The sequence below is a fragment of the Tachyglossus aculeatus genome, chromosome 11, assembly GCF_015852505.1.
Source record: "Tachyglossus aculeatus isolate mTacAcu1 chromosome 11, mTacAcu1.pri, whole genome shotgun sequence".
Lineage (NCBI taxonomy): Eukaryota > Metazoa > Chordata > Mammalia > Monotremata > Tachyglossidae > Tachyglossus > Tachyglossus aculeatus.
The window spans coordinates 49276695-49302085 of record NC_052076.1 but is presented as its reverse complement, the minus strand read 5'-3'; the positions used below and the strand labels follow the sequence as shown (position 1 = coordinate 49302085).

General features: G+C 43.7%; 1 protein-coding gene across 1 annotated transcript in view; it reads right to left on the bottom strand.

The window, feature by feature from the left end:
* The window catches only part of TANGO6 (transport and golgi organization 6 homolog), a 117087-nt gene that overhangs the window by 2142 nt on the left and 89554 nt on the right, over positions 1–25391 (bottom strand). The window contains exon 17 of the mRNA XM_038754653.1: positions 21597–21710. Within this exon, the coding sequence (XP_038610581.1) occupies positions 21597–21710 (114 nt within the window). The remainder of the gene's footprint in view (positions 1–21596; positions 21711–25391) is intronic.

The following is a 25391-nucleotide window of genomic DNA, read 5'->3' as shown; positions in this document are numbered from 1 at the left end:
TACCCAACAACGGGATCACAGTCTAGAAGGGGGAGACAGACAACAAAACAAAACATGTGGACAAGGGTCAAGTCGTCAGAGCAAGAACAAATAAAGCTAGATGCACATCATTAACATAGTAAATAGAATAGTATATATCTACATGTAAAATAAATAGAGTGATAAATCTGTTCAGTTGTATTTATTGAGCGCTTACTGTGTGTACTAAGGGCTTGGAAAGTACAATTCGGCAACAAATAGAGGCAATCATTCATTCATTCATTCAATTGCATTTATTGAGCACTTACTGTGTGCAGAGCACTGTACTAAGCGCTTGGGAAGTACAAGTTGGCGACATTTAGAGACGGTGCCTACCCAACAACGGGCTCACAGTCTAGAAGGGGGAGACGGGCAACAAAACAAAACATGTGGACAGGTGTCAAGTCGTCAGAACAAATAGAAATAAAGCTATATACATATCATTAACAAAATAAATAGAATAGTAAATATGTACAAGTAAAATAGAGTGATAAATCTGTTTAGTCGTATGTATTGAGCGCTTACTGTGTGTACTAAATGCTTGGAAAGTACAATTTGGCAACAAATAGAGGCAATCATTCATTCAATTGTATTAATTGAGCGCTTACTGTGTGCGCAGCACTGAACTAAGTGCTTGGGAAGTACAAGTTGGCAACATATAGAGACGGTCCCTACTCAGACATCACAGTACTTCCTCTGGACTCCACACAGATCAGTGCTCCATGACAGGGAGGGATTGTCCCCAGATTCCCCAGATCACAGGCTGCCTACAAGGAGAGTTTAAAGGTAAAGTTATATACAGAAGCCTCTGCGGTGGGCAGGATGCAGGCAATCCTCCCTAGGAAAGCACTCATCCCCCGGGCCTGGAATGTCCTCCCTCTGCCCATCCGCCAAGCTAGCTCTCTTCCTCCCTTCAAGGCCCTGCTGAGAGCTCACCTCCTCCAGGAGGCCTTCCCAGACTGAGCCCCTTCCTTCCTCTCCCCCCTCCATCCCCCTCATCTTACCTCCTTCCCTTCCCCACAGCACCTGTATATATGTATATATGGTTGTACATATTTATTACTCTATTTATTTTACTTGTACATATCTATCCTATTTATTTTATTTTGTTAGTATGTTTGGTTTAGTTCTCTGTCTCCCCCTTTTAGACTGTGAGCCCACTGTTGGGTAGGGACTGTCTCTACATGTTGCCAATTTGTACTTCCCAAGCGCTTAGTACAGTGCTCTGCACATCGTAAGCGCTCAATAAATACGATTGATGATGATGATGATTAACGGTTCAGAACATCTGCCGTTCCCCTCCCATGGAAGGCAGAGCCGGAGGACTGGCAGGGAATGGCAGCCTACAAAAAGGCCAGAGCCATCTTGCCATACGGCGGTGGGTGGCTAAAAGAAACAAGCCTTTTCAAACCACCACACCTCACTCTGGTTTAGTGGGAGGGACTGATCGACCGGGTGGCGTGCCAAAAGAATTTGTTGTTGGTGGTGTTAGTACCACTTGAGAAGCAGTGTGGCCTAGCAGATACAGCACAGGCCTGGGAGTAGGAAGGAGCTGGGTTCTAATCCCGGCACTGCCACGTATCTGCCATGTGACCTCAGGCAAGTCGTTGAATTTCTCTGTGTCTCAGTTCCCTCATCTGTAAAATGGGGATTAAGACTGTGAGCCTTATGTGGGACATGAGCTGTGTCCAATCCGATTATCTTGTATCAACCCCACACCTTAGAACAGTGCCTGGCACAGAGTAAGCGCTTACCAAATACCATCATTATTATTAATGATTATTAATGATCAATGATTATTAATGCTTATTAATTAATCATTATTATATGATTATATGATTATATAATTATATTATATATAATTATATTATCATTATTAATAATGATTAATTAATTAATGATTATTAATGTTACTAATTAATTAGTAACGACATTATTGGTGTCGTTACTAATGGGGAAGACACAAGGTAATCAAGTCCCACGTGGAGCTCACAGTCTGAGGAGGAGACAGAACTGACACTGAATCCCCATTCTGAGGGAACTGAGGCACAGAGAAGTTACAGAAATTGCCCAAGGTCACACAGCAAGTATGTGGTGGTGCCAGGATTGGAACCTGGGTCCTCTCACTCCCAGGCCTGTGCTCTTTCCACTAGGCCATGCTCCTTCCCATTTTATTATGAATGCCCAACAGCACATCAATTCAGAATTCGCAGCCTAAAAGGTCAAAAAAAAAAATTGCTGGGCATCAGGAGGAAGGGTGTAGTAAACAAACCAAAGGGAGTTCCGCCATTACGTAAAACTATGATACGACCAGACCTATAATACTGCATATAATATTAGTGGCTGCATCTTAAGAAATAAATGTGTAGATGGCCATGAGGAAGTTTCTCCGTATGAGGAGAGACCAAAAGGATTAGAACTTTTTACTCCTGTGCTAACTGTATTGGAAAGGTACCGGCTGAGAGGGAATATGACTAAAGTGAACCCACTTAAGGTTGACGATGGTACATTCAAAACAGAGAGAGAGAATGCCTTTTCACATAGTGAGTGGTAAATATATGGCATCTGCTACCTCAAGAAACTGTGTAGGCTGAAAACATCTGTAGGTTTATGAAGTGTTTGGATACAAATCCTAGTAAGAGATCCATAGTTTGCTATTAAAGTGAAAGAGACGGATGCTAAAATGGCCTATTTTAACTGTCTCGAGGGCTAGCTATTACTATTACACTATTACTCCAAACATCCTGTCACAGCATGGCTCAGTGAAAAAAGCACGGGCTGGGGAGCCAGAAGTCATGAGTTCTAATCCCGGCTCCGCCACTTATCAGCTGTGTGACTTTGGGCAAGTCACTTAAGTTCTCTGTGCCTCAGTAGCCTCATCTGTAAAATGGGGATTAGGACTGTGAGCCCCACGTGGGACAACCTGATCACCTTGTATCCCCCCAGAGCTTAGAACAGCGCTTCGCACATAGTAAGCGCTTAACAAACGCCATAATTATTATTATTAAAGCATCGACTGGGCAGACCACTGGGCCCATTTTGAAAATGGCTGGCTGTTTTTTCCTGAGTGAAATTACAAGAAGAGTGCTAACCTTTGGAGACGGATTTGGCTTAGAAGAGGACAAAATCAGCCATAAGACATACATCCACACCCTAAGGCACAGGAACATTTTAATTAGAATGCAAGACACTAGCCCCTAAGAAACTGTCAAATTTAATCTCTTTCAAACTTCTTGCCCAAGTACACCCAAGGATCGGAAGGGATGGCTATGAATGGCTACAAGGGTTAATTCCAAAGTAATCCTAGAAATTGAAGTTAGACTAGCATCTCTCTCAGTTTTCAGTTACTCTCAATCACTAGAATCACAACCCCACCCCCCGCCTCAATCAATCAATCAATCGTACTTATTGAGCACTTACTGTGTGCAGAGCACTGTACTAAGCGCTTGGGAAGTACAAATTGGCAACATATAGAGACAGTCCCTACCCAACAGTGGGCTCACAGTCTAAAAGCCTCACACACACAAATATACCATATGCGAGGAGCAAGGTATCCCAGGGATGAGTTAGATGAAGAATAGTCCACCTCTAATTTATTTGGCTTTTATCAGAAAGAAAGAGTTCAAAAGCTGAAAAAAAACCCCAAAACCGAGGTTTCTCAAATATAATAAAGCTCTTTGGCGGTGTCGTTTCTTAGATAACTGAAATGAGAGGTAAACACCACCTTACAGTCTTCCTGAACCATTTTTGGATAATTCTGAGACCAAGAGCTCCCATTACAATAGAGTCAGGATTGAGGAGATGACGGAGGTGTGAGGGGAGAGGATAGAGAGAGGTGGGGAGGATGAAACAAGTGAAGCATAGACTTATGTGAGGCAATGAGTTGGGAGGAAATAGTTGTGTGACTGAGGAGTAGGTGGATTATGCTTGGGGGGTCTAAAAGCACCTGGAAGACCTGACTAGCTCTGATTCTGAGAAGGTTTCATGTAGTAGCAGCGTGGCTCGGTGGAAAGAGTACGGGCTTTGGAGTCAGAGGTCATGGGTTCAAATCCCGGCTCCGCCAATTGTCAGCTGTGTGACTTGGGGCAAGTCACTTCACTTCTCTGTGCCTCAGTGACCTCATATGTAAAATGGGGATAATAATAATAATAATAATGATAGCATTTATTAAGCGCTTACTATGTGCAGAGCACTGTTCTAAGCGCTGGGGAGGTTACAAAGGTGATCAGGTTGTCCCACGGGGGGCTCACAGTCTTCACCCCCATTTTACAGATGAGGGAACTGAGGCACAGAGAAGTTAAGTGACGTGCCCAAAGTCACACAGCTGACAAGTGGCGGAGCCGGGATTTGAACCCATGACCTCCGACTCCGAAGCCCGGGCTCTTTCCACTGAGCCACGCTGCTTCTAATGAATGGATGAAGACTGGGAGCCCCCCGTGGGACCACCTTATCACCTTGTAACCTCCCCAGCGCTTAGAACAGTGCTTTGCACGTAGTAAGCACTTGATAAAGGGCATTATTATTAGTAGTAGTAGTAGCAGTGATGGCAGCTGCAGGTTAGAAAAAAGAAGCAAGCTATTAAATGGTCTGAATCAGTCTCCCCGGTTCTCAATATTCTGTATCTAAGCTTAATACAGTAATATTAATCAAAGGTGCCTGGACTGCTGAACCGCCTTTTCTTCTCTGCGTATTTTCTCTGTTAAATCTGAAGATGAATGCCCTGCGTTTTAATCCTTTTTGGATTGAATCTGTCTATGACAAATGGGGAGAGTTAGGGGGAAGTGCTGACTGCAGACTCTGACAAAGGGAGTGTTGCCAGCTACCTTCATTGAGGAAGAAGGGACTAAGGAGAAAGGGATTAACTGTTGAAGAGCCAAAATAGCTACTGGGGCAGCACAGCAGCTGAGAAGTAGAGGGGACACAGCTGAAAATGGCAGGTGATAATGAACCCTTGTTGGGGTGATAGTGCGGGCTCCCTAAGTGAGAAAGAGAGTCAGGATAATGCAGCTAATTTTGTAGAACCTCTCGGTCCGTCCTGCTGCAAAATGCTCTTTGGCTCCTGCGTGAGTGTTGGGAGGGGCCGGATACAACCTTGCTGTTCCAGCGGGAGCTGCATCAGACTGCACGTCTTTAAATAGCAATCAGAGGAGCACTGCAGCAGCTTCTCGACACCCCCACAGGCACAGAAACAGAACAAAGGAGGTAGGGAAATGGCAGGGTATATGCTAAGGCAGCAGCCCGCTGCTTTCTGGAGATGGGTATTCCTCTCCCTTCCTAAAGAGCAACTAAGTCACATAATCTCAGCATTCAAACTGCTCACAATTGCCATCGCTTAGGGACTGGGATCTTCATTTTCTCTGCCCTTAATCAGCACAAAGCAGATGCCCTGCTGAGGGGAGCCCGGCCAAGTATAGCAAGTGATCAGGCTTGTTTCAGTAGAGGTCTGTCAACTGACAGGCTGCATTTCAAAATTCCGACACTGAGGTAAATTCCAGAGGTGAATCTCCCAAGGAGCCTGACCTGTACAGCAGAAGACTGATCGCTTGATTAATCGATCATGGGGATCTACAGTGGCCCCCGAGGGGATCTTTTGGTGGGGCTCCATACCCCGAAGGGGAACCTGGGTCCTGGTTAGGTTTGGCAATCCCGTAGGCCAGCTGTAGCGTGGCTCAGTGGAAAGAGTCCGGGCTTTGGAGTCAGAGGTCATGGGTTCGAATCCCAGCTCCGCCACTTGTCCGCTGTGTGACAATGGGCAAGTCACTTCACTTCTCTGGGCCTCGGTTCCCTCATCTGTAAAATGGGGAAGAAGACTGTGAGCCCACGTGGGGCAACCTGATCATCTTGTATTCCCCCCCAGCGCTTAGAATAGTGCTGCGCACATAGTAAGTGCTTAATAAATGCCATCATTATTATTATTATTACTGGCACTAGGATGGAACTTGGCCAACCTCTGGGAATTGGAGATGAGGTGCTAGGGTTAGCAGGGATTTCTGGCTCTCTCCTCCCGATACTGTCCTCTGCATTGCTCATGTGGGCAAGGAGGTCTTCAAGAAATGGGTGCTAATGACTTCTCCAATGTGCATATGCTGTACCCTCTGTCAGTAAGTCAATCGTATTTACTGAGCCCTTACTGTATACAGAGCACTGTACTAAGAGCTTGGGACGGTACAGTATAACAATATAACAGACACATTCCCTGTACAGTGCTCTGCACACAGTAAGCGCTCAATAAATACGATTGATTGATTGATTGACTGATTCCCTGCCCACAATTATCTTGGGAGAACTCTGGATAAACCTGCTGGGGGTGAGAGGCCTTGAGTTTGATTTGGGGGACTCAGGAGTTTCTGCTGCTTCCCCCAGCACCTAAACACTCTCTCCAACCAAATTAGGCCTCAGTTCCAGAAGCTGCTACGTAAACACACATTCATTCACGCCCACAAAGATGATTCAGTTACACCCTCCCATGCACACAAGCACATGTTCACGTATTACGCACACACGCATTGTGCATTATCATATACGCACATTTGTATTCACAAGAATATATATGCATGAAGGGAAGAGAAAAGGGTGAGTAAAATGAGAACACAAGGAGGGTGGCGAGGGATGGTGAGAGGGTGGAAGAAGGGGCAGGCATCTTGTTGTAATTTGATAATTACTATTGTGGCTTTAACACTGTGGGATTTAATGTCTACAAAGAATGATGAAAATGACTGAGCCCAAACTGAGCCCCTTCCTTCCTCTCCCCCTCGTCCCCCTCTCCATCCCCCCATCTTACCTCCTTCCCTTCCCCACAGCACCTGTATATAGGTATATATGCTTGTACATATGTATTACTCTATTTATTTATTTATTTATTTTACTTGTACATATTTATCCTATTTATTTTATTTTTTTAGTATGTTTGGTTTTGTTCTCTGTCTCCCCCTTTTAGACTGTGAGCCCACTGTTGGGTAGGGACTGTCTCTATATGTTGCCAATTTGTACTTCCCAAGCGCTTAGTACAGTGCTCTGCACATAGTAAGCGCTCAATAAATACGATTGATGATGATGATGAAAATGACTCCAAGAGTTGAAAGCACCACATAATATAAGATAGACTTTTTTTTAAACAGTATTTGTTATTAGATTGATTTGGGAAGGTGGAGAGAGGTGGAACTCCAGGAGGCAGAAGGGTTGGTTGATCCTTCAATTAATGGCATTTACTCAATCCATCAATCAACCGTATTTATTGAGCACTTACTGTTGCAGAGCACTGTACTAAGCACTTGGGAGAGTACATTATAACACAGTTGATAGACCTGTTCCCTGCCCACAATGAGCTTACGGTCTATCAATCAATCGATCAATCAATCGTATTTATTGAGCACTTACTGTGTGCAGAGCACTGTACTAAGCACTTGGGAAGTACAAGTTGGCAACATATAGAGACAGACCCTACCCAACAGTGGGCTCACAGTCTAAAAGGGGGAGACAGAGAACAAAACCAAACATACTAACAAAATAAAATAGAATAGATATGTACAAATAAAATAAATAAATAAATAAATAGAGTAATAAATACATACAAACATATATACATATATACAGGTGCTGTGGGGAAGGGAAGGAGGTAAGATGGGGGGATGGAGAGGGGGACGAGGGGAATACAGACATTAATATAAATAAATTACAGATATGTACTTAAGTGCTGTGGGGCTGAGGGACAGGGTGAACAAAGTGTGCAAATCTAAGTACATGAGCACAATCCCTGCCCATGAGAGGGCCTGAGTCGAGAGGGAAACAAATATGTTCAGTAAAATGCAATTCTCACAGTAGAGGGGTTGGGCTCTAAACCCCTGGTTAGGTTTCTCTTGATCCTGTTACACTTGGAGTTAAACATTGTCCCAGAGATCATGGAAAGGAGCAAATTAGCTTACTAGGTATCTGGGGCTGCTTCAGATGGCTTACAATGCAGGAGAAAGATTGGAGAGAAAAACTGGGGAGTGGTAGAGCATGGGAAGAGGGATTCATTCATTCGTTCATTCAACTGTATTTATTGAGCGCTTACTGTGTGCAGAGCACTGTACTAAGCGTTTGGAAAGTCCAAGTTGGCAACAGATAGAGACGGTCCCTACCCAACAGCGGGCTCACAGTCTAGAAGGGGGAGACAGACAACAAAACAAAACATATTAACAAAATAAAATAAATAGAATAGTAAATATGTACAAGTAAAATAGAGTAATAAATATGTACAAATATATATACAGGTGCTGTGGGGAGGGGAAGGAGGTAAGGCTGGGGGTATGGGGAGGGGGAAGAGGAAGGAGGGGGCTCACATTCCCAAATCACTAGCTCTTCACCAAAGAAAGGTTTTCTGGGGTTCTGGGTTGTAGGGAAGTGGCTTGCGGCAAAGTACATTTACATTTTATAGAAAGGAACAACTCCCACAAGTCCCATCCAATGGCCTGACATGAAAATTTGCCTGGTATTCTGTGGAGGTAATCTCTCCTTGCCTTTAACCATAAGAATAAATGAGTGGACCTCCTTTGCACATACTGGGGAAGCATTTAGAGTTAAATCTAATACACCCCAAATTTTCAAGCAGATCCAAGCAGCTTTCCAACAATATAAGGATTTCTGTCATGTGTTATGCGTTCTCAGAATTTGTCCCTCTCCCAGTTTACAAGGACAGAGAATGAGCTCTCCAAATGAAACAACGTTTTTGGGATTTCCCTTGAGGAGAAATGCAAACTCCTGGTGGAGGAAACAGATCTAGACTTTCTCCTCTTACGAAATCAGGGAGTTTGGAGAGCCTATTGTTCAAGTTTAAGGATACTCCAGTTTTGTAGTTTTTAAATATCCATTGTCAGTCAGTTGTACCTGTTGAGCACTTACCATGTGCAGAGCACTCTACTGAGTGCTTGGGAGAGTACAATGTAACAATAAACAGACACATTCCTTGCCCACAAGGAGCTTACAGTCTAGAGGGCCTTTCACTCGACAATCAATCAATCAATAGTATTTATTGAGCGCTTACTGTGTGCAGAGCACTGTACTAAGCGCTTGGGAAGTACAAGTTGGCAACATAGAGAGATAGTCCCTACCCAACAATGGGCTCACAGTCTAAAAGGGGGAGACAGAGAACAAAACCAAACATACTAACAAAATAAAATAAATAGAATAGATGTACAAGTAAAATAAATAGAGTAATAAATATGTACAAACATATATACAGGTGCTGTGGGGAAGGGAAGGAGGTAAGATGGGGAGGGATGGAGAGGGGGACGAGGGGCCTCGACACAGCTAATCGTCCAGGTAGGTGCTCATGATATGGTTTTACAGGGTACCACAATGGAGGAGGAGGAGGAAGGGGATGAAGAAGAGGAGGAGGAAGAGGAGGAGGAGACTTTTGCCCTGCAAGATTTTCAGACCCAAGCTTGCAAAAAGAAACATCCCCTCCGCCTCTACCAATTTTAGCATTTTTAAGTCTTCTGACATCTTCATTTGGGACTTGAAAGTTAGTAGAATATTTCAGTTCCCCGACTCCCACAATAACTGTGACATTTATTAAGCGCTTGCTCTTTGCCAAGCCCTGGGGTAGATAGAAGGCTATGAGATGGGGGCACAGTCTCCGTCCGACGTAGGGCTTCCGATCTGTTTGTTTCTACAACTGAAGATGCTTAAGCCGGGAAGTTAAAGTGAGGAGTTGGAGGAGAAGGAAATTTTGGCCACATTCTCCGTACCAAGCTGGCAGATCCGCTCCATTTGGGAGGAAGATGGGCAAATGACTCAGGCTTTCGTTTGGGTTTGCGTAATGGCCTGGAGGCCCACGGGGAAGTGAGAATCTGGGACATTTAGGGCGGACTCGGTTCTGGGCCGGGGGATGGTATTAGTAGCCGGGAAGCAGCTTGGCCTAGTGGAAGGTCCAGGGGCCCGGGAGTCAGCCCTGCCACTTGTCTGCCATGTGTCCTTGGTCAAGTCATTTAACTTCTCTGGGCCTCAGTTCCCTCATCTGGAAAATGGGGATTAAGACTGTGAGCTGCATGTGGGATGTAGACTCTGTCCAAATTTATATCTACCCCAGCGCTACATTTGGTGTTTGGCACATAGTGAGCACTTAACAAATACCATTAATCTGTTACATTGTTATACTGTACTCTCTGAAGCACTTAGTACAGTTCTTTGCACACAGTTCTCTGCACACAGTAAGCGCTCTATAAATACTATTGACTGACTGCTTGACGTTAAAAAAAAGGTAAAAGCGTGGCTCAGTGGAAAGAGCACGGGCTCTGGAGTTGGAGGTCATGGGTTCAAATCCCAGCTCCGCCAATTGTCAGCTGTATGACTTTGGGCAAGTCATTTAACTTCTCTGGACCTCAGTTACCTCATCTGTGAAATGGGGATTAAGACTGTGAGCCCCCCGTGGGACAACCTGATCACCTTGTAACCTCCCCAGTGCTTAGAACAGTGCTTTGCACATAGTAAGCGCTTAATAAATGCCATTATTATTATTATTATTATTATTGTCATTATCTGAGAGGCCATGAACCCCACTCACTGCAATGGCAGAGACTGGGAAGCTCTGAGGGAATGTCCCTGGCCTTCTCTGCCGGCGATTGCTGGTTAGGCAACAATTCCTCAAAAGGGCTCCCATTCCAGTTCTTCCTTTGTTCCTTACCCTGAGCAGTTGGATCCCTGCTAAAGATAATCAACTAGAGATAAGACCAAGTTTAAGGCAATTGTGTTTGGTGTCAGGGAAATCACAAAGAGTTTGGCGACTCAAGCTCACTGGCAACAACTCCTCTACAAGGTATCCATCCGGTTTGGTAGTCCTCTCCTTCCTAGAGTATTCAATCGTATTTATTGAGCGCTTACTGTGTGCAGAGCCCTGTACAAGCACTTGGGAAGTACAAATCGGCAACATATAGAGACAGTCCCTACCCAACAACAGGCCTTTCCCCCTGCCCCTAATTGCCCTTTCTTTGCCAAGGTGGTCTGTGGTTAAAAAAAAAAAAGCAACCCCAAAAATCCAACAAATCAACCCTAGGAAAAGAGGAATTTAAATGGGTTCTTAGGCAGATTTGCTCTGAGTGTGAATGCTTTAGACAAAGGAGCATATTGAATAGGAACACTCTACTCCCCTGATTTCTGAATTCTCCACTGTGCCAACTACCCGTACATTTACTCCAACCTGGATGGTTCTTCCCTACAGAGGAAACAGTAGAGAATACTGGTTTTGCATTGTAACGACTTGTCTGAGTTACGAATATATTCGCGTAAGAAAAATACTTGTGGTGAGCTGAACTTTTAGTTCTTGTCCATTCTTTACTTATTGTACTGTTCTGTGCTGCCTGAGGCTTAGGGGTCCAAAGAGCGATCATGATGGAAAAGAAACCAGCTCAGCCAAACCTACCACTTGTCTCTGCTCTTTTTAAAAAGATTTCACCTCCCTCAGAAGAGATGATGACGGGACAGAAACATTTCAATCAGTTCCTTGGGGGGATCCCAATGCTAAAGGGGAGACTGTACTACACACTTGGTAATTTCATAAAAGGGAGAGGGAGAGAGAGAGAGTGAGTGTGTGTGTGTTTTGTGGGAAGAGAAGAACCAAGTCCTCTTCCCTCACCACCTGTTTGAAGGAATGTAAAAAAAATGACAAGGAAAAACATGAAGAAAAAGCTATCAAGAATGACAACCCTAAAGTGAGTAAAATTAAGTCTAAATGCTTAAGGGAAGAACACATTTATATGTACTTATGCAGATATATGCAAATCGTTATGCAAAAATGAAAAGATGGGGTACTAGCCAATGATGGGGCTTCCAACCCACACTTAGCTTCTGCTTATCAGTGGGAAAGGTGGAGAATCTGTAATCAGGACAGAGAATTGAGAGTCCAGCCTCCTATGCTTCTACGAGAAGCATCATGGCTTAGTGGAAACAGAATGGGCTTGGGAGTCCGAGGACGTGGGTTCTAATCCCGGCTCCGCCACTTGTCTGCTGTGTGACCTTGGGTAAGCCACTTAACTTCTCTATGCCTCAGTTACCTCATCTGTAAAATGGGGATAAAGACTGTGAGCCTCATGTGGGACAACCTGATTACCTTGTATTTACCCCAGTGCTTAGAACAGTGCTTGGCACATAGAAAGCGCTTAAGTACTGTAGTAGTAGTAGTAGTAATTATTATTACTATGCTACATTCCTAAATCTGTAACCTTGATGCGTGACTTTGCGCAAGTCGTTTAATCATAATCTCAAATTTCCATCCATAAGATCGGGAAAATCAATCAATGGTATTTATTGAACGCATACTATGTGCAGAGCACTATACTAATAGTTTGAGAGAGCATAATGCAACAGAATTAGGAAAGAACCACTCTACTTGAAAATATTTTTATGTTTGTCTTCTCTCCATTTGAGTGTCAAGCTCCCTTGGGCAAGAAGCTTATTACTTCATTATTCTGTACTTCCCCAAGCATCTAGTACTGTACACAGCTCAAATTGGGCTACTACTATTCTGATGCTCATAGGATAAATTCACTTTTGCTAAAAATTCTTGCTGGGGGTGTGTGTAACTTTTATGCAGACCACACCTGTTCTCTTTGGTTCTCCCATCACAATCACCATCACAATCAGGGTGACAGAGAAGTTTAATGCCTTTGAGCAGCAGCCTGGCCCAGTGGAAAGATTGTGAACGTGGGAGTCAGAGGACCTGGGTCCTAATCCCAACTCTACCAAGTGCTTGCTGTGTGACCTTGGGAAGACACTAAACTTCTCTGTGCCTCAGTTTCCTCAACTGTAAAATGGAGATTAAACACCTATTCCCCTTTATTCTTAGACTGTGAGACCAATGAGGAACAGGAACTGTGTCCAGCCTAATTAATTTGTATCTACCCCAGCACTTACAACAGGGCTTGGTACCCAGTAAGCGCTTAACAAATACCATTAAAAAAAGGAGCTTACAAGTCTAGTAGGAAAGACAAGCTGATAATCAGCTCTTCCTCCATCTTCGTTGGGGGTTGGATCAGGGATATGAAAGTCCAGTTTCTGAAACTGTTGTGCTTCCTGGATCTGCTGCTGCTGTCCAAAATGCTCTCTTTACTGTTCTTCTCTAGCTTGGCTGTCCTCCCTACTCCTCCGACTCTCATTTGAGCAGAATATTACTTCAATTCAAGGTTTAGGGGGGCACCTATTATGCGATAATGTCCCCCAGGCATAAAATAAGGTATTTATAATAGCTGACAAGCTTGGACAAATCCTTGGGTGAAACGGCTTACTGTAGCTCAAGGCAAAGTGTTTTAAAAGTGAGTTGCGTTTGTGTTAGCCTGTGTCTGGGGGAAGGTTATGGAAAGGGAGCCTGCCAAGAAACAGGTCTGCAAGTACAGGGTACAGCAGCCTTGTAACTACTTAAAAATGTTCATTTCTTTCTCTCTCATACATACATACACACACACAAACAAACACACTGGTTAATTATACCAGTCAGGTGTCTACAACCATAGAACAGTGCTTGGCACATAGTAAGCGCTTAACAAATACCAATATTATTATTATTATTATTATTATACTGGTAGCAAAATGAATGAAAACAAGGGTCTTTTCTACTAGCCCTGAATAAACTGGTATCTGGGTGAGGAGGCAAGTGGCTACTGGAGAAGCACTGTGGCTTAGGGGAAAGAGCCCAGGCTTGTGAGTCAGAGGTCATGGGTTCTAATCCCGGCTCTGCCACTTGTCAGCTGTGTGACTTTGGGCAAGTCACTTAACTTCTTTGTGCCTCAGTTACCTCATCTGTAAAATGGGCATTAAGACTGGGAGCCCCACATGGGCAATCTGATGACCTTGTATCCCCCCCCCCAGTGCTTAGAACAGTGCTTTGCACATAGTAAGTGCTAACAAATACTATTATTATTATTACTATTATTATTATTACTGAAATCCCACTATCTTGGCCCCAGAAACTAGAATTCTGCATCAACTCTTGTCCACTGCCAACAGTAACATAAGAATCCTTACCAAATTAAATTGCACAGCTGCTCTAGGATGCTGTTGATCATTATCACTCAAGCTTCTCCTGAATATATAATCTTACTCCATCTTCCAGATTAATAAAACTCTATACAGTTCCCAACTGAAGGGCAATTCTGGAATAAAATAGCAAAGTTGGAGGAGGTCTAAACCACTTCAAACAGGGGCCAGGATGATCACTTTTAGTTCAAGTCTCTAAATTAACTCTAGATTATAAACTCGTTTTGGGCAGGGAATGTGTTTGCTAACTCTGTTATGTTGTACTCTTCCAAGTGCTTAGTACAGTTCTGTGCACACAGCGAGCGCTTACTAAACATGATTGATTGATTAAAGAGAAACGGTGATCCTAGGAAAGCCAGTTTTTCATATTTTGCGGCCAATGATATGTGCAGTCATGCAGTCCCTGGGTAACTGCATCTTGAACGCTATTGAGTGAATTCAAGAAATTAAAGAAAACACATTCATCACTAAAACCTCAATCAATAAGTTGAAAGAACCTAGTACAGTGACATCATAATAACAATTTTGGTATTTGTTAAGCGCTTACTATGTGCCAAGCACTGTTCTAAGCGCTGGGGTAGATACAAGGTAATCAGGTTGTCCCACATGGGGCTCAGTTTTAATCCCCATTTTACAGATGAGGTAACTGAGGCACAGAGAAGTTAGGTGATTTGCCCAAAGTCACACGGCTGATAAGTGCTGGAGCCAAGATTAGAACCCATGACCTTTGACTCCCAAGCCCATGATCTTTCCTCTGAGCCATGCTGCTTCTCTTCATATTCATTCATTCAATCGTATTTATTGAGCGCTTACTGTGTGCAGAGCACTGTACTAAGCACTTGGGAAGTACAAGTTGGCAACATATAGAGACGGTCCCTACCCAACAGTGGGCTCACAGTCTAGAAGGGGGAGACAGAGAACAAAACAAAACATATTAACAAAATAAAATAGAATAAATATGTACAAATAAAATAGAGTAATAAATACGTACAAATATATATATACATATATACAGGTGCTGTGGGGAGGGGGAGGATGCCTATGCCTAGTGATCCTGTGTCAGTACAGAAATGCATGTCCTAGTTCTCCATTAGATGATCCTTTAATTATCTCTTTTTCCCTTAAGCCTGCTGCATTTATCGGAAAAGCCTCCCTACCCAATCATGGCCCTTACTGGACTTCTGTAATTGCCACCGCTGTCACCACATCATCAGGGTCTTTCGAAAGGTTCCGGTCTTGAAAATAAAAAGCATCCCCTTTACCAAAAGTGTACCGTAAATTAGGCTGTTAGTGAAACCTGATCGTAACTGCTCTGCTCAGCAGTGACAGTCTCAGCCCTTAAGATGGGCCCCTCTCAGACCTTGTTAATAATAATAATGATGGCATTTGTTAAGCGCTTACTATGTGCAGAGCACTGTTCTAAGCGCTGAGGGGGGATACAAGGTGATCAAGTTGTCCCACGTGGGGTTCACAGTCTTAATCCCCATTTTACAGAGGAGGTAACTGAGGCTCAGAGAAGTTAAGTGACTTGCCCAAGGTCACACAGCAGACATGTGGCGGGGCCGGGATTCAAACTCATGACCTCTGACTCCAAAGCCCGGGCTCTTTCCACTGAGCCACGCTGCTTCTCTTGTTCTTCTATGTTATAGGGTGCAGTGTGGGCTCATAAAGAAACATGATCCAAACTGCAAATTTTGTTTAGATTGCTCTATTGCTCAGGTTGTGACCAAGCGATTTGGGGGAGATGTCGGTCCCAACAAGTAGGGGAGCCGCCACGGTACATCTTAAATATTAGGGTATGGGTCTCAGTTGTGCCACCTCAGGTACAGCTCTTGTGGGTTCTCTCTCTTTTCCTGTCTCTCTCTCTCTGGCAGCACCCTGAAACCAATCAATCTGTAGTGGCGGCTCAGGGGCCATGGGTGGGCATGTGGGCAAGGGAATTTTTTTAAGGCTGGGCATTGAAAGCAGGACACGAAGGATCACACGAAGATCTAAGCTTTCGAACACATGCTGAAATAAGCACCCATACTAAAGGAAATAGCAGTATGAATGTCTAGTCTTTGAATGCCGAATATGAAGGGGAAGTACACTTGGGTAGCCCAGTTCTTGTCTTAAGCCTCTTTGGTTCCCAAAGAAGCACAATAATCATTGCCAGAAGTGCCCCTTCAGGCAATAGCATCCAAAGGGAGAGTTCAGGGTTATATCTGATAGGATAAAAGGAGGCCAAAAGGTAGGATTTGCTCTGCCAAAGCTCTGCCCCTTTGTGCTATATTTGTACTCTCCCAAGCACTTAATATAGTGCTTTACTCATAGTAAGTGCTCAACGAATCAATTAATAGTAATAAGAGTATATGCTAGCAATTAATGTGCTTTCAGTGAATGGAAGGGAAGGAATGTGTTGGGAGCAAGCCACATTTCCTAAATCCTACAGATAATCCTATAATCCTATTTTATAAATAACCCTATAAATCCCTCTAGACTGTAAACTCACTGTAGGCAGGGAATGTGTCGGTTATACTGTACTCTCCCAAGTGCTTAGTACGGTGCTCCGTTCACAGTAAGCGCTCAATAAATACAATTTACTGACTAAATCAATAATACATTTAAAAAACCATCAAGGTTGTGTCTATTTTTATGACGCTAGTGGGGCCCCAAATAAATTGGTCACTGCTAACAGTAACTGTGTAAACTGCTGAGCCCCTTCGACTGCTGCCCTGAGAGGGTGACGGTGGATATCAATCAATCAATCAATCGTATTTATTGAGCGCTTACTATGTGCAGAGCACTGTACTAAGCGCTTGGGAAGTACAAATTGGCAACACATAGAGACAGTCCCTACCCAACAGTGGGCTCACAGTCTAAAAGGGGGAGACAGAGAACAGAACCAAACATACCAACAGAATAAAATAAATAGGATAGAAATGTACAAGTAAAATAAATAGAGTAATAAATATGTACAACCATAGGGCGGATATGATGGGGCGGAGGGAGAAAAAGGGTAGTAAAGCGAGGCTCCAGAGGTGGAAGCAGAAAGGGCTAGAGAGGCCTGACTGGAATCGCTGTTCTGTGCTCCAAAAAAGAGATGCTCTGTTTGTTTTCATCTCCGCTTGCACTCCAACGACCATCTTTTCAAAGGCTGCAGAGGAATAATTATAACCTGGATACCAGTCCACTCCATATAAATGTTCTTTTCATTTGTGCCCCACAGTGAACCTTCTGTCTGTTTATGGAGCAGTGACTGTGGGAGTAGCTTTGGGAAGGAAACAGGCCGGGCCAGTTCACTGTGCACACAATGCAAAAACACGCACCAAATGATGTTAAAATAACTTTCAGGGTAAGAAACAAACCCAAAAAAAGGCAGGAAACTTTCTGAACAGCCTGTTCATTTACTTATGACTTATTCTTTGTGCTGTGGCACAGACTATCAAACCCTCTTCCAGTCCCTGTTTCCAGTGGGTCTGCGATAGGTAAATCTAGGACAATTACCACAACCCTCGTTCAATTTCCTGGATGGATAACGTGTGATTTTTTTTTTTAAAGTCAGACTCCAAAGTGGCATTGTCACTTTAGCTGCTCCTGAGGGCAAAACAGAGAAGCAAAGAGCAAATCCCAGACTGAAAGCTTTGTGATTATCTTTGCTTCTTATTTAAGCAGCCACGATTATAAACACACCCATATTACAAGATTTCACACACCTGCCCTCAAGGACACACCAGAAAGAGAGGCCATTCACATTTCCTTTGCTTTCTTCAAAAAGTAAGGATGGTTTATAACCTGAGCCTCCGTCTTGCGGGCTTCTAGACAGGGGATGTTTGGAAGAGATGGTTGCATGGTTTTGGCAGATGACTGAAGTCCCCTACCTCTGCAGCCTACATTAGTCTGAGAGTTAAACGATGCCTTCATCAGTGCCCCAAACCATGAGGAAGTGATAAATCTACACAGATTCTCATCTTCATGTATCTCTTCAGTGCAGCATGGGCCAGGGTGCTCTGCTCACTCCACAATCGCACTTATACTTCTGGGGTGTGTGTGCACTCACAGAGCCTTGAAGATTCCTTCAGGTACCTACATGCTAACTGGGAACCACATACACGGGCATTCCCAATTCCGAGATGCAAAGAAAAGACTCCGCTTATAGCTAGGTGTCCACTGCACCAATGGGAAGAGTAGGGGACAAGGTACTTAGTGGGTGGACTCTCAAACTTAAATCCACTCTTTTGTGGAATTAGATAACTACAAGGCTCAGGGAGCCTCTACCTCCTAGCTGGAAGCTCCTTCCCTTCAAGAAATTGTACCTGAAATTAGAAGTTATGGAACAACTGCCCTCATGAGGCAATCTCTTCCTAGGATAAAACTAAATTTCCTTCCATGCTGAGAGAAGCAGCATGGGTCAGTGGAAAGAGCAAGGGCTTTGGAGTCGGAGGTCATGGGTTCAAATCCCGGCTCCGCCACTTGTCAGCTGTGTGACTTTGGGCAAGTCACTTATCTTCTCTGTGCCTCAGTTACCTCATCGGTAAAATTAGGATGAAGACTGGGAGCCCCATGTGGGACAACCTGATCGCCTTGTATCCCCCAGCGCTTAGAACAGTGCTTTGCACATAGTAAGCGCTTAACAAGTACCATTATTATTATTATTATTATTATTATTATTATTATTATTATTATGTAGTGGCTGGGGTCGGAAGAAGAATGCAGCTGGCTGCAAAGGAGACTGGGAAAGATGCCTCTTGGAGGTCACAGGCCTATATGAGTAGAATATTATAGATTACGGTGGGGGGTTTTGGAGCTAGGAGAAACTAAAACACCTGCTACTGATCAATAGAACTTACTGAGTGCATACAGTGAGTGGAGCACTGCACAGACCACTTAGGGAAGTACAACAGTGAAATAATTTACAGATAGGCAGAGGAAGGAAAAGGAAACTACATGAGTTAGTGCCTTAGTACTCTGATATGTAAGATAAGTAAATAGGCGATAGGGGAGGTTGTGAATGCAAAAGATCTGATGTGGCAGTTAGGAGAGATTGGAAATTCCTCAGGGAAGGCCTCCTGGAGGAGATTTCATTTCAGGACGGTTTTGAAAATGGGCAGAGCTGTGGTCTGTTGGATCTGAAGAGACAGGAGTACTCCAAGGAAGGGCATAAACAAGAAGTCAGAGGAAGGAGAGGAGAGAATGAAGCTTGGTGAATAGGTCACCTTGAGTGGAACTAAGAGTGCAAGCTGGGGTCTAGTGGGAAAAGAGAGTGGATAAGTAGGAGCGATAGAGCAGAGAGTATGATCGGGAATTTCTGCATGGTACAGAGAGCTGCAAGCAATGGACGGAAGGGTGGCTGTAAGGCACAGGGGGGACTGGATCTGTTCAATTTGTTAACTTCCATATGTGGGCATACTCAAGGAAAGTGAAGTTAGCAACCTAAGGCAGCAAAAGTGTTGATTAAAGATTAAATATATAAGCTTTAATAATGCTCAACCAATTACTGCCCTTTTAACCCTTACAGGTGGATTCTTGGTATGCAGAGCCCACAATGAAGGTGAAAGGCTTTTCTGTAAAGAGGTTTTAAAAGCACAACAAAAAAAAATAGTTGGAAAGTACATTTCACATGGTAAGGTTGAGGAATTGGGATTGCTTAGGTTGGAGAAGAGATGGTTAAAAGGTGGCAATCACTCAATGCTTTGCACATAGTAAGCACTTGCTTAATAAATGCCATCATTATTAAGTGAAGAGTTTTGTAATTTCTTGGTGGGTTGTCTTTTTTTTTTTTTTGAGGAGGGTGGCGATGATGCTATGTGGTGTTCTCTATGTCCACTGAGGACTGAACAAGAGAAATGAGCTTAAATTAAAGCAGGAAGAATTCCACTTGGGCTTAAGGAGGGACTTCTTGACTATCATGATGCTAAACCTTTGTAATGGTCTACAGGGAGAGACTGAGGGTCTCTTCAGCCTAAGAAACATTTATGGGAAGAATAGACAACACCTGGTCTGAATGGCTTAGTACTCGCCTACCTGTAGACAAGGGCAGAGTCAGGCTATCTCACGGGGACAGAAGGAAATCCCAGTAGGCTATCCCTTGCAAGAAAACAGTATGGCCCAGGTTTGGCATCAAGCGCTACCTGGAGCAAGTAAGTGGCTACTTGAAGCCAGCTAGAGTGGGGCATTGGCAGAAGTCTAGGAGCTTTCACTACTTAAACCCTCCCCAAACCCTACAAGAATATCACAGCCACTGCAATTTTGGGCCGGGGGCTGGACCCAATGATCTCTCATGCCTTACAATTCTCTAAGCCACATTCTTCTGAATATTGCTATGTACAATTATTCATCACAGCCCCAAAGGAGGAAGAGGGTTAAAAGGACATGGGGAGAAACCTGATGTGCGTATGTGGGCTGAAACACACAAACCTATGCGTAGTTTCTTCCTATTTTGGCACAAATGACCACCACTCTCCCCACCTTCAGAGCCTTATTAACATCACATCTTCTCCAAGAAGTCTTACTAAGCCCTCATTTCCCCTACTCCCTCTCTCTTCTATATCGCCTAAACACTTGGATCTGCACCATTAAGCACTTGGTATTCACCCCACTCTCAGCCCCACAGCACTTATGTCCCTATCCATAATTTACTTTAATGTTTGTCTTCCCTTCTAGACTGTAAACTCCGAGGGGGCAGGAAACATGTCAATCAATTCTGTGGTATTGTGCTCTCCCAAGTACTCAGTCCAGTGCTCTGCACACAGTAAGCACTCGTATTTATTGAGCATTTGATTGGCTGATTGATTCAGAAGAATCCCTTCAGAAGGAAAAGGTTCAACTTCAGAAGCTCAATGAAATCTCATCAGCCACACCTTGGTTTGAACACATATCGGCTGCATCTAGAAAGGAAACATTTCCGATGAGGCCTTTCACTGACTCAACTCCAACAACTGAGACAAAGAAAGGAGTCACTAAAGTTCACAATACAGAATTCAAAGGGCTGGTCTATCAGTTCCAGATAACTCATTCACTGTGAAATTACCTTTCAAACCTGCCCGGGCAAGGTTTGTGACAAGATTCAAGGTCTCTGTGGCATTTGATGCTTTGTTGGCTAAAAACATGTATCAAAGGAGGCAAAGACATTTATTGAAGATAGAAGCAATCCAACTTCCCTCCAACGAAATGCATGTTGACTGACATATTTGTGTGAGTTCACGGAGTAAAGAGGCAATGTGTTTGCCCTAGTGAAAGGTGGAGGGAATGAGAGGTGGAAGATGATGGGATCCAAAGGAAATAATCATTGTGGTATCTGTTAAGCACTTACTTTGTGCCAAGCACTGTACTACGCAGTGGGATAGATACAAGATTATCAGGTCCCACATGGGACTCACACTGTAAATAGGAGAGAGAACAGGTATAGAATCCCCATTTTGCAGTTGAGGAAACTGAGGCACAGGAGTTAAGAGGCTTGCCCAAGGACACACAGCAGATAAGTGGCAGAGCGGGAATTTGAAAGCAGGTCATCTGTCTCCCAGTCTCTTGGTCTTTCTACTAGGCCTTGCAGTTTCTCTATAAATAAGAAACCGAGTCAGAGATTAGCCTACCTCAGTAGCTTTCTGACTGAGCCCACGAAGCAGGAGCACGACCACGTGGATAGCTGCTCTGCGCACTTGGGTCTCTGGGTCTGTTTTAGCTATTGCGGTCAAACAGGAAGTCACCTGGGAGAGTGAGGAGAGCAGAAGTCAGTTAATGCTGATATTCTAGCAACACTTAATACTGTCTTTCACCTGAGCTCCTTCTTATATTTCACAACCACAAATTCTTTCGTTAGTAAACACCTAGCTTATAAAAGGGTGGTTAGCGCTATCATTTCTGTTCTCAGTCCACCACTTTCCCCATCTTCAAAACCCTCCTAAAATGTCATCTTCTCCAAGAAGCCTTCCGTGATTAAGCCCTCGCTTCACCTATCCTCCCTCCCCTCCGTGTCGACTATGCACCTGGCTGTGTGTCTCTTAAGCACTTTGACAGTCACCCCAGCCCCACCACACTTATACTCTATTTCTCCTCACTGAATTTTTTTAAATGTCTGTCTTCCCCTATAGACTGTAAACTCCATGTGGAACAAGGATCTCACCAACCGTCTGCATTGACCTTTCCCAAGCACTTAGTATAGTGTTTTGCACACCACAAGGGTTCAATAAATACGACTGATTGATTGATTGATTGATTACAGCTACAGAACTCAAATCACAGAGAAGCAGTGGGAATCCTAGAGAGGTTCAGTGATTTTTCCAAGGTTGAATGGTGAATCAAGAGCTGCAGAACCCCTGGTCTTCTGAATTTTTGGGCCTTCTTGTCCCATCCCCATTAGCTTGGTTAGCATTTGAACGGAGAGTAACTGGGCAGCGCTAGGGAAGGGAAGCAGGATGGGAAGTTGGGAAGGCCTGGTTTGACACTCAAACGTATATAGGATTTCTTAGAACACAGGGAATGAAAATACTTCCTCTAGAAATGAGAAGAGCTGTCATTCCACTTGCCTCTCTTCCAATGTCAAACTCAGGGAATAAATGTAGAAAAGAATGGGGCAAATTCAACTTTTTGAAAAGAATGAAAACCAGGGAAACTCAACAACCAGCCTTCACAGTGCAATGTCAGACATGATTTTACAAGAACAGAGGAAGTTCAGGTTAACCAGAACTATTAACTCCAGACCAATGTTAGCCTCCAGCTCAATGTATGATTCATCCTAGCAGATTTTCTTAGTCTCTTTGCCTAGGTCTTATCTATAAAAAAGAGGTGATGCTGCTCAACTATATTAAATGATGGTTCTGAGGAATAACACGAATATCTATAAAAGTAGAGTCTTTTTCATATTATAAGAAACTCTATAAAGTACAATAATTTTTGTGAGCTTGTTGTGGGCACGGAATGTGTCTAATGTTATACTGTACTTTCCCAAGTGCTTAGTACAGTACTTTGAACACAGTAAGCACTCAATAAATATGATTATTAATAATACTAAAAATAACAGCTTCTCCTACACACTTGTAAACCTATCACTATGCAAAAACAAAACGTTGTGGAGACAAGGAAAATAGCACTCAGACAAATACTTAGCTAGACACATATACACACACACACAGCCATCCTTAGCACTTATTTCTTGGTCTGCCTACTCTACCTCTTTATTCACTTATTTGTTCCCTCATTCATCTTTCTTTCTTGTCCTATCTTAGTCTCTTTATCTTGTGCCCTCCTCCCACTAACTAAACAATTTAGGTCTGCATGTCTTTCCAGGTAAATTCTAAGGTCTTAGAGGGCATGGACCCATTTCTTTAACCTCTACTGTACTTGTGGAAGCATGTACTAGAGTGCTCTGCCCTCAAAGGTGCTCAATGAATACTACTGATTAACTGTGTTGGTCCAAGAGAATTTGTTGCCCAAACAGAAACAGCCAGATTGCATATCTGTGATATGAATACACAGTAAGTTTCAATAATAGGTTTTTTTAAAAAAACACAAATGCAAATGAGAAGGCGCTTTTGCTGAAATTTTTCCTACGCAGGTTGTATTTTTCACAGTTTTCTAACAGTTGGGCAAAGTTCAAAGTGCTTAATTAATCGATAACAACAGAGAGGATTAGCAGACGGGGCATGTTTTTAAATATAATTGCATCTGTTGATATGCTGGCATCTAATCAAATTCTGCCTCCGTCAGATAATCTTGTGACCTGAAATAAGAGGGGAAATCCAGGAATAAGCCAAACTCACTAAGCAATTATTGAATTTAATCCAGTACGGTTGCTTCTGCACTCCCGTTCGTCACCCTTGGTCCTAATGACCCTACAGCCTCCCGCCGCATTGCGGCCTTGGGCACTAACGGGATCTTTAAGTTCTGCAGCCCAAGAAGGAATTCCCTGGGCAAGCTCCAAACAGGTAGGGGCATAACAGCCAACCTCCACTTGCAGGTATGGCATTTACAAGGTAAGAGCTAAAATCAGAGAAACAAGTTCTGGCTAGGCCTGGGCTCTGCCTTGCACAGAAAAACCTCTGCTCACGCAGCCAGGTAAGATCTCCAGTGTGTGTGATGGAGAAATGTTCTTTCTCCCTTTGCTCTTGCTAACTGAGAAAAGGCCTTAGCAGGACTTAGTTCAAGCGTTTCTTAATTTAGACTGTGCAATAGTGAGGGGTGAAGAGGAAGACAACAGGGAATGATCTCATGGGCCAGAGAAAAGCCACAGATACTCCAACTCCTTCCCTGTGGCAACAGAAAAGGGTCTTTTAGCAGTGGGAGCAACCATCTGCTAACATCACTCAGGAAAGACAACTGTCCAAGCTTGTTGGGACCTGTCATCCACTGAAGGTTTCCTATTGCCCCTGGCGGGAGCTTGGCTAAGCTGTGATGACGAGGCAGGCGTGGGATGCTACAAGGGGAGGAACTTCTAAGAGGAAGAAGCAGGAATTGTGTGGGATGGAAACACCTGGGTTTTCAAGTCACAGGGAGTATATTTCCTTCTGAAGTTTCACTGCCAAAAGGCAGTTCTATTAACACTGAGATACATGACCCTTCCTGTCTCTACCTTTTCGTAACTGGAAACTCCTTCCCTTCCTTTGCTGTGGGCAATTTCATTTTTCTGATTGGAAAGTCCGGTCTGCTGAAACGGTAGGGAGAGGTTGACCATGGGGTGCTCCAAAGTTTCTCGGCGACTTTGTCAAGGGGTTTTACCACTATCTGGATTCTTACGATAACCTTGCAAATAAAAACTTATCAGGTACTGCCTCATCAAAAGTGGGGAATGGCACTCATGATTTTAGAGAAGCCCGCAAGACGTATGACATATTTCCACAGGTTCTTCCTCTTCTTAAAGCAGGAATGGTAGAGTAGGATCCTGGGGCTTCTGCAGAACAAAGGTGCCCAATCTCTGGCACCTGTTTGCTTACTGACTCTGGATACGTCCTGGGAGTCAGAGAACCTTGCTCTGCCACTTACCTGCTTTGTGACCTTGGGCAAATCACTTAACTTCTTTGTACCTCAGTTACCTCAACTACAAAATGGGGATTCGATACTTGTTCTTCCTCCTACTTAGGCTGTGAGTCCCTGTGGGACAGGGAGCGTACCCGATCTGATTAACTTGTATCTGCCCCAGTGCTTAGGAGATTGTTTGAAACATAGTGTTTCCCAAATACCTCAATTATTACTATTATTTTGGACTTGCTTTTGAGCAGAGTAACAGCAAACCCCTAGCAACACCAATCAAAAAAAATGTGTACGGAGCACTGTATATAGAGCACCATGCTAACCCCTGGCATTGTACGGCAGTGTGTTACAATAATACTGGGAGACGGACTTGAATAGGCTGCTGTTCAACCTGTAAAAATGTCCTTGTTGGAATTCTAGCC